The following is a 9541-nucleotide window of genomic DNA, read 5'->3' as shown; positions in this document are numbered from 1 at the left end:
GGATTTCCCCAGACTTCTCTTCTCCACCGGCGGAGAGCAGCAGAACCTAAAGATTCTTTTCGCTGCAACCGCAGATAAAAGCTCTCTTCTCTATCACCGGAAAAACGGGGCACTTAGCTTTGTCAATCTGTCTGTCTCTGATGTTAGTCTTCATCCTGCTACTCCTCCTCCAGAAACAATATGTCATCACGCTGAACTGCCAATTTTTCTGCGGCCCAAAAGGCTCATCTAACAATTGTTTTACAATTTTTTAAAAGTTTCGAAAGTATTGATACCTTAACATGAACCAATTTTTTTCACAGGGCAGCCTACTGGCTCTGTTACATATTAAGCAACAGTGAGCTATATCTTTCAAAAAATATTTATGGGTTTCACCTGCCCTCTCGGTTGACAAAGGTACAGAGGTACACTTGTATTCTTGGTACACAAATTTTTCGGGCCCACGCCTACACTCTTATCCAACTACTTTTTCCGGACTTCGCCTACGCTCATGGTACCCCAATGTTTCAGAGGTTGGCCTATACTATTACTAAAGACATTTTACTGAGGGTCTGCCTGCCTATACTTCTACTACAAGATTGTTACTGGGGTCTGCCTATACTTCTGCCACGTATATTTTACAGGGGTCTGCCTATACTGCTGCTACAAAAAATGTTACAGGGGTCTGCCTATACTTCTGCCACATAAATGTTACAGGGGTCTGCCAATACTGCTGCCACTTAAATGTTACAGGGGTCTGCCTATACGTCTACAAAATAAATGGTACTGGGGTCAGCCTATACTCCTGCTACCGAAATGTTACAGGGGTCTGCCTATACTTCTGCCACGTAAATGTTACAGGGGTCTGCCTATACTGCTGCTACAAAAGTTACAGGGGTCTGCCTATACTTCTGCCACGTAAATGTTACAGGGGTCTGCCTATTCTGCTGCTACATAAATGTTACAGGGGTCTGCCTATACTGCTGCCACGTAAATGTTACCGGGGTCTGCCTTACTGCTACTTCAAAAATGTTACAGGGGTCTGCCGATACTTCTGCCACATAAATGTTACAGGGGTCTACCTATACTTCTGCTACAGAAATGTTACTGGGGTCTGTCTATAACACTACTACAGAAATGTTACATGGGTCTGCCTATACTTCTGCCACATAATTGTTACAGGGGTCTGCCTATACTTCTGCCACGTAAATATTACAGGGGTCTGCCTGTACTGCTGCTACAAAAATGTTACAGGGGTCTGCCTATACTTCTACCACGTAAATGTTACAGGGGTCTGCCTATACTTCTGCTGCAAGAATGTTACTGGGGTCTGCCTATACTTCTGCCACGTAAATATTACAGGGGTCTGCCTATACTGCTGCTCCATAAATGTTACAGAGGTCTGCCTATACTGCTGCCACGTAAATGTTACAGGGGTCTGTGTATACTGCTGCTACAGAAATGTTACAGGGGTCTGCCTATACTTCTGCTACAAGAATGTTACTGGGGTCTGCCTATACTTCTGCCTCGTAAATGTTACAGGGGTCTGCCTATACTGCTGCTACAGAAATGTTACAGGGGTCTGCCTATACTGCTGCTCCATAAGTGTTACAGGGGTCTGCCTATACTTCTGCCTCGTAAATGTTACAGGGGTCTGCCTATACTGCTGCTACAGAAATGTTACAGGGGTCTGCCTATACTGCTGCCATGTAAATGTTACAGGGGTCTGCCTATACTGCTGCCACATAAATGTTACAGGGGTCTGCCTATATTGCTGCCACAGAAATGTAACAGGGGTCTGCCTATACTTCTGCCACGTAAATGTTACAGGGGTCTGCCTATACTTCTGCTACAAAAATGTTACTGCCGTCTGCCTATACTGCTGCCACGTAAATGTTACAAAGGGTCGGCCTATACTTCTACTACAGAAATTATACTGGGGTCTGCCTATACTGCTGCTTCATAAATGTTACTGGGGTCTGCCGATACTGCTGCTACATAAATGTTACAGGGGTCTGCCTATACTGCTGCCACTTATATGTTTTAGGGTTCTGCCTATACTTCTCCAACAGGAATGGTACTAGGGTCTGCTTATACCTTTTCTACTGGAATGTTACAAGGGTCTGTTTATACTATGGGTGCACACAGACTTTCCACTGCAGTATTTTACCTATCTGGCCCAAAAACACTCACTGACTAGGGCATGAATTGTGGGCCGAGGCCAATATATATTTTCTCTCGTGTTACCACAGTTATCTGAGAAACTCGTTTGGGCCACAGAAGAGGAGCGTTACTGCCTTAGGGCGCCCACCCACTGGCGTTTGCGATTTTCGTGCGTGAAAAATCGCCGCGTTTTTGCCGCGTTTTCCGTGCGGTTTTCGCGGCGTTTTTTGCGGCGTTTTCGCGGCTTTTTCGCGCCTTTTCCATTAATTTCCATTGACATTCATGGGTGCATTAGGAGAAAAATAAGGACACATATGCAACTGACAGTTCCTATGTTAAAAATCGCAACGCACCGCAAAAAAAAACGCCAGTGGACAGGAGTACATTCAATTCTAATTGCTCTTGAGAAAAAACGCAAAACGCAAAGAAAAAAAAAACGCCAGTGGGTGGGCGCCCTTAATGAGACGTTCACAGCTGAACTAGCATCAAAGTCTGCTTCATGCCCGCTATTGATGAGGGTTTGTGCAGAGGCCTATGTCCTCGGCGCAGTGAAAGTCTGCCATGTTTGGGCACTCTGATTTCTTCATGGTTCTTGTCTTGGATCGCCTAGGACCCACCTATGCTATGGGTGCACACAAACTTCCCATAGCGGTGTTTTACCTGTCTCGCACAAAGTCACTGACCGACTTGGGTAGGGTGCAGAGTGCAGATGGCTTTCCTCTTGCGGTGTCGATTGAGCTATCCGACACCAACACAGAATGAATAGTGTGAGGGGACCCGGATTGCCCATTGCTATGTAACTCGCGGCACCTTGGGTACCACAGTGTGTTTGCTGGGACCGAGCCGGACCAAGGGCCTGCTCACATACTTCCCATACAGGCTACAGTGGGTCCTGGTCATGGTTTCTTGGCCTTGTAAGGCCACCTCCTCCTCCTGCTTGGGGTCAGGGTATCAGCACTGGGCATCATGTATTTGCTCTCGTGTTACCACAGTTATCTGATATACTGGTTTGGGCCAAAGAAGAGGAGCTTTACTGCATTAATGAGACGTTCACAGCTGTACTAGCATTGAAGTCCGCTTCATGCCCGCAATTGCAGAGGGTGTGGGCTGAGGCCTATGTCCCAGGGGAACTGCAACTGCGCAAGGTTGGGCCTGTGGAACTTTTCCCTGGCTAATCCAGTCATTGGAGCCGTGAAAGAAAACGTAACTGATATACTGAGACCTGTGCAGCTGAACTAGCATCGAAGTCCGCTTCATGCCCGCGATTGCTGAGGGTGTGGACTGAGGCCTCTGTCCCGGGGGAACTGCAACTGCGCTAGGTTGGGCCTGTAGAACTTTTTCCTGGCTAATCCAGTCATTGGAGCGGTGAAAGAAAACGTAACTGATTTACTAAGACCTTTGCAGCTAAACTAGCATCGAAGTCTGCTTCATGCCCACGATTGCTGAGGGTTTGTGCAGAGGCCTATGTCCTTGGCGCAGTGAAAGTCTGCCTTGTTTGGGCACTCTGATTTCTTCATGGTTCATGTCTTGGGTCGCCTAGGACCCACCTATGCTGTGGGTGCACACAGACTTCCCATTGCAGTGATTTACCTGTCTGGCACAAAGACACTGACTGACTTGGGTAGGGGACAGAGTGCAGATGGCTTTCCCCTTGCGGTGTCGATTGAGCTTTCCGACACCAACACAGAATGAATCGTGTGTGGGCACATGAATTCCCCATTGCTATGTAACTCGCAGTGTTACGTGTGCTGCTGGGATCTGTTGTACTATGTACTCCTAGCAGCACAGTCAGGTGGTTGAGGGTTAATTGAGCTGGCTGGGTGTGGTACTTCCTGCTAGCCAATCTCCTGGGTCTGTGCTCACATATAAACCCAGCTCCTGGTCAGTCTCTGGCTGGACCCCAGGGTGAGCACTCATGTTACTTCTGTGTCCTGTAACTTGTTATCAGTCATGTTCAGCTTGTTCCCACTCTGATCTGTGTTTGTAAGTAGGTCTGTTGTCTCTCTGCTTTCCCAAGATTGTTTGGACACCTGTAGTCCTAGTCTGCAGTACATGCAGCGCCCTTTTCCTTCCCCCTGTAAAGGTGCAGCCTCCAAAGGTCTTATGTCTTATTCTGTGTGTCAGTTGGTGTAACTTGACACGGTTCGCTATGTGAGCTTGTGTAGTTCACTGTCTATTCCCCCTGGTATGAGGACACATAGACTTGCTGTGAGTTTCATCTGTGTGCATGTGATCTCTGAGTGGAGTCTGTCTGGCTCTGTGCCCTGTACTCTGTCCTGTTCCTGATGCAGCTGGCTGTGTGTCCAGTGCTCTGCTCTGTCCTGTTGCAAGCTTTGCTGAGTAATCTGTCTTGCTGGTTCATGTCCGCTTGTACGTTTAAATTCTGTCAGTTTTGTGTCAGTTTGCTGCGTGACCTGCTATCTGTGTCCTGTCCTGTTTCAGCTTTCTTTGTGAACGTTGTCCGATTCTGCTGGACTCCTGGTTAGTGTAGGGACTAGCGGTATAACCAGGAGCCGTGAAGTGGCCCGCTAGCTTCCATGTTTTGTACAAAATGTCAACCAATACCTGGTATTTATATTCAGCTTATCATCTGTTCTAGCGGTTGCATTGTGACTTCTGTATGCTGTGTCTCCTGTGGTTCTGTCATGTAGCCTGTGTATGTCTCCCATTCTGTGGCATGCTTCCTAGGATCAGCTAGGGCCCAGATCCGAAGACCGCTGGGCTGCCCTTATTGGGGCAATGTTCCCCGCTTAGGTAGGGCCATGCCATCCTCCCGTGTAGAACAGGGTCAGTTGCCTGAAACCTGTGTGAATCCCGTATGACCCTGGCGCTACCTGTGTGCATCCATCCCATCCACTCTATCCCTTTTTGGGTGCGATCATGTGGGCTCCCATGCTTAGGTGGCCCACACGATCGTAACACGCGGCACCTTGGGTCACACAAGATGGAGGCTGGGACCGAGCTTGACCCTGGGTCCGCTCATGTGAAGATCGAATGTCAATTTCTCAGCCCACAATGCTGTTGAGAATTGATATCGCCCACCCCTTTCGAAGAGGGTCGCTGCCTGGCCCTGCCAACCCTCTGCAGTGTGTGCCTCCACTTCCTCCTCATCGCAGATGCAGTTGGAAATAGACATGAGGGTGGTGCAGCTATGAAGCGAGCGTGTGGCATGAGGGCAGCTGAAGGCTGGGCAGGGAAACTTTTGTGTGCGCTGTGGATGCAGGGTCGTGCAGGAGAAGAGGCAGCGGTGTGACCCCCAGGCAGTGATTGTGCTTGGTTGCAGGTAGCGTGGTGCTTTGCTAAGTTGTGCCTTGCTAATGAGAAATAAATGGAATTTTTTTTTTTCTTTTTTCTCCCTCTGGGTTCAGACCCCTCTATGTGGGCTATACTGCAAGTCAGACTAATACCATGTACATAGAAACAACATATATGCTCATGTTTTACTCTTACTTATCTTTTCATAAAGACAAATAAGGAAAAGTTTCTTTTGTGTGTTTTTTTTTGGTTTTGTTTTGTTTTTCCTGAACATGCAGGCTAACTATAAAGGGGAGCTAAGTATAATGCCATTGCATAGCAAGGGAAATTTTTATGGTCCTCTATATATACATTTTTTATTAACTCAATTGTGAGGTTCAACTGCAACAGATATAAACATAGTGCAACTAGGGGTTAATCTTGCAACAATTGAAATATATGAAGCCTTGGCAGAGTGCCCGTTGGTATCCTTTTTGTGTTATATTGCTATGTGTGGGATATGTGTTTATTACAAGTTTCATTCACAAGCATTATCTTACCAGTAATAGTTTGATGTTTTTTGTACATTTTCCCTTTTGCCCTATAGCCTGTACAGCTGACAGTCATTGTAATTATTTGTTCTGTTCCACCTATTTAAGCCGGTCCCACACTCTATTCAGATCATACCACTGACGAAGGCTCTGTGCAGCCGATACGCGTCTGGTTCAGAGATGTGTACACCTGGCCACTGACGAAGGCTCTGTGCAGCCGATACGCGTCTGGTCCAGAGATGTGTATACCTGGCCACTGACGAAGGCTCTGAGCAGCCGATACGCGTCTGGTCCAGAGATGTGTATACCTGGCCACTGACGAAGGCTCTGTGCAGCCGATACGCGTCTGGTCCAGAGATGTGTATACCTGGCCACTGACGAAGGCTCTGAGCAGCCGATACGCGTCTGGTCCAGAGATGTGTATACCTGGCCACTGACGAAGGCTCTGAGCAGCCGATACGCCTCTGGTTTAGAGATGTGTACACCTGGCAATTTTATATATGACTAAATAAAGGAAGATTACAAATTTTACTCTGCAAGCAAGCGTGGATGACACTTTTTCCTGCATGGAATTCTCTGCTGTTTAAGCCCAGGACTGGGGGCAGGTGAACCCGCTTGGGCAAGCAGTGGATCGTGAGATATATGAAGTGAGCAAGCTGACAGCACAGCACACCATTTTCAAGTGTCTGTTTCTTGCTAATGAGGGTTTGTCCAAAGTAAAAATTGTTAGGGGGGGGGCAGACTCTTGCCCCTATTGTGGCTTAATAGTGGGGACCTGGGAGCCTGAGATGCAGCCCTTCATGCTGCCCCTTCCCTATCCGTTTCTGTGGTGTTTCCATGGATTTCGGATGTTTTCTGGTTTTTCACAAGTGAAGACCTATCCGGAGCATCGGTCATATACAAAAATGCTCGAGTCGCCCATTGACTTCAATGGGGTTCGTTACTCGAAACGAGCTCTCGAGCATCGCGGAAAGTTCGACTCGAGCAACGAACACCCGAGCATTTTGGTGCTCGCTCATCTCTACTCCTAAACTATAAACATCCATGTAGCCCATGCCTGGTAATGAAGAGATGTAAACCTTCTAGTCAGGTTGTGGTTAATTGCACATTGGGTTGCTTGCAGGAGCACTACTAAAAATAAAATATATGAATTTGTATAGAAACAAGTCAGTATATTATTTGCATTATTATCCTTCAGATATTAGAGCATCCTTCTTATTTTATAAGTTCTAGAACTTTTAGGATTCCTTTATGCAAGAAGTTCATCTTCAACTCAGAAACGAGGGATAACTTTCATCTCATATGAATGCGGTCTTGAAGCATTGGTGTTGGGCTCTGGTCTTATGCTCAAGGTCTTTCTATCTACGGTGGGCTCCAAGGCAAACGTTTGCAGTGTAGTGGTTAGAAAGAGGAAGAGCTCCATGCGAGCCAGGCCTTCTCCCATACACACACGTTTACCTGAGAAGACAGAATAAGCATACACAATAAGAATAAGTCAGACTTAAACTAACCCCTAAACGCTACAGGATATCCAGTTAGCCCTGTAGATTTGTGTCATGTATGGTGGGGGATCGCGAGTTAATCCGGCTCCATACAATGTGGATGCCGGCTGTTTCTTACAGCTGGCATCCACCCACAACAGCTCCAATAAAACCGCGCTGCTCATTGGAGCTGTTAAGCTTTTAAATACTACCGTCAATTCTGACAGCGGCAAATCTTATGCCCTGACAGATAGGGACTGCCTTCTGCGATAAGATTGTGGGTTGCCATGTGGTTGATATGGTAACTGGGGGCCTTCATGGCAGCCCGTGTGATGACTTGATAGATTGCCAATCAGATTGCGGGATAATGTAATGCTATGGCATTACATGATACTGCAAGTGCAATACACATTTTCGTACCCACTGGTGACTTAAAAAAAATTATAAAAACTTACATTTTTCTAATTGATTATTATAAAAAATATAAGGTAATAAAAGTAAAAAAAACAACAACATTTTGTCATGTTTATAATAAATTTTAAATAGCAAAAATAAAATACATATTTGGTATCTCTGCATCCTTAAAAGTCTGTCCTATCAAAGTAACACATTATTCCCCCCTCCACCCGTAAGGTAAGTATGGTCTGAAAACAGCGTTTTATTTGGTCACCCCATTTCCAAAGAAAAAGCCGTAAGAAAATGAAATAGGTAACAATAGCAAATACAGGACGTCCTAGAAAAAAGCCCTCGCACAACTATGTCGACAGAAAATAAATGAAAAAAAATTAAATATTTTTGGAAATAAAAGTAGCAAAGCAAAAAAAAAAACAAGGAAAAAAAAATAAAAAAAATAAATTTTATATATATATATATATATATATATATATATATATATATATATATATATATATAAAAGACAAAAGCCCTCACTGACTCGCCAATAACTTCCCAATGTCGTAGGAACATGAAATTTGGCACAAGCGTGGATTATGTCAAAAATAGGAAAAGCTAATGGGTCCCAACTCAGTTATTCAATTCTAGTGCAAAATAATTGATGGCCAAATTTTATATACGGAATCTAATTCTCGCACTTCCCAATGTCATAGAAAAATGAAATTTGGTACGAGCATTGATTATGTCCGAAATAGGAAAACCTAATGGGTCCCAACTTGATTATTCAATTCTAGCGCAAAAGAATTTGCGTCAAAATTTTATGTACATAATCTAATTCTCTCACTTCCCGGTGTCGCAGAAACATGAAATTTGGCACAAGCGTAGATTATGTCATAAACAGGAAAAGTTACTGGGTCCCAACTCGATTATTCAATTCTAAGTGCCAAAGAATTAGCATTCAAATTTTATGTACGTAATCTAATTCTCTCACTTCCCGATGTCATAAAAACTTGAAATTTGGCATGAGCATAGATTATGTCCAATATAGGAAAAGCTAATGGGTCACAACTCAAATATTCGATTCTAAGCATAAAAGAATTAGCGTCCAAATTTTATGTAAGTATTCTAATTCTCTCACTTCCTGATGTCATAGAAACTTGAAATTTGGCACGGGCATTTATTATGTCATAAATAGGAAAACCTAATGGGTCCCAACTCAATTTTTCAATTCTAGCGCAAAAGAATTAGCATCCAAATTTTACGTACGAAATCTAATTCTCACTTGAAATTTGGCAGGGACATTGGTTATGTCATAAAAGGAAAAGATAATGGGTCCCAACTCGATTATTCAAATCTAAGCGCAAAAGAATTGGCGTCCAAATTTTATGTACGTAATCTAATTCTCTCACTTCCTGATGTCATTTTATATGAAGGACTAGAGAAGAGCGAGCACCAAAATGCTTGGGTGCTCGTTGCTCGAGTCGAGCTTTCCATGATGCTCGACAGTTTGTTTCGAGTGACGAACCCCATTGAAGTCAATGGGCGACGCGAGCATTTTTGTGCATGACCAATGCTCCACTAAGAAACTTGAAATTTGGCACCGGCATTTATTATGTCATAAATAGGAAAAGTTAATGAGTTCTAACTCGATTATTCAATTGTAAGCGCAAAAGAATTAGTGTCAAAATTTTACATACATAATCTAATTCTCTCACTTCCCGATGTCATAAAAACTTGAAA

The 9541-nt window shown here is 44.5% G+C and overlaps 1 protein-coding gene across 1 annotated transcript in view; it reads right to left on the bottom strand.

Moving 5' to 3' along the window:
• Window positions 1–7074: 7074 nt before the first annotated feature.
• Window positions 7075–9541, bottom strand: part of LOC136633383 (cytochrome P450 2H2-like) — a 65010-nt gene continuing 62543 nt past the window's right edge. The window contains exon 9 of the mRNA XM_066609082.1: window positions 7075–7385. Coding sequence (XP_066465179.1) covers window positions 7201–7385 — 185 coding nt within the window. The 3' untranslated portion in view covers window positions 7075–7200. The remainder of the gene's footprint in view (window positions 7386–9541) is intronic.

This window comes from Eleutherodactylus coqui, chromosome 6 (genome assembly GCF_035609145.1).
Source record: "Eleutherodactylus coqui strain aEleCoq1 chromosome 6, aEleCoq1.hap1, whole genome shotgun sequence".
Lineage (NCBI taxonomy): Eukaryota > Metazoa > Chordata > Amphibia > Anura > Eleutherodactylidae > Eleutherodactylus > Eleutherodactylus coqui.
Note: the sequence above shows the minus strand (reverse complement) of the source record. Positions and strands in the feature narration are given on the sequence as shown.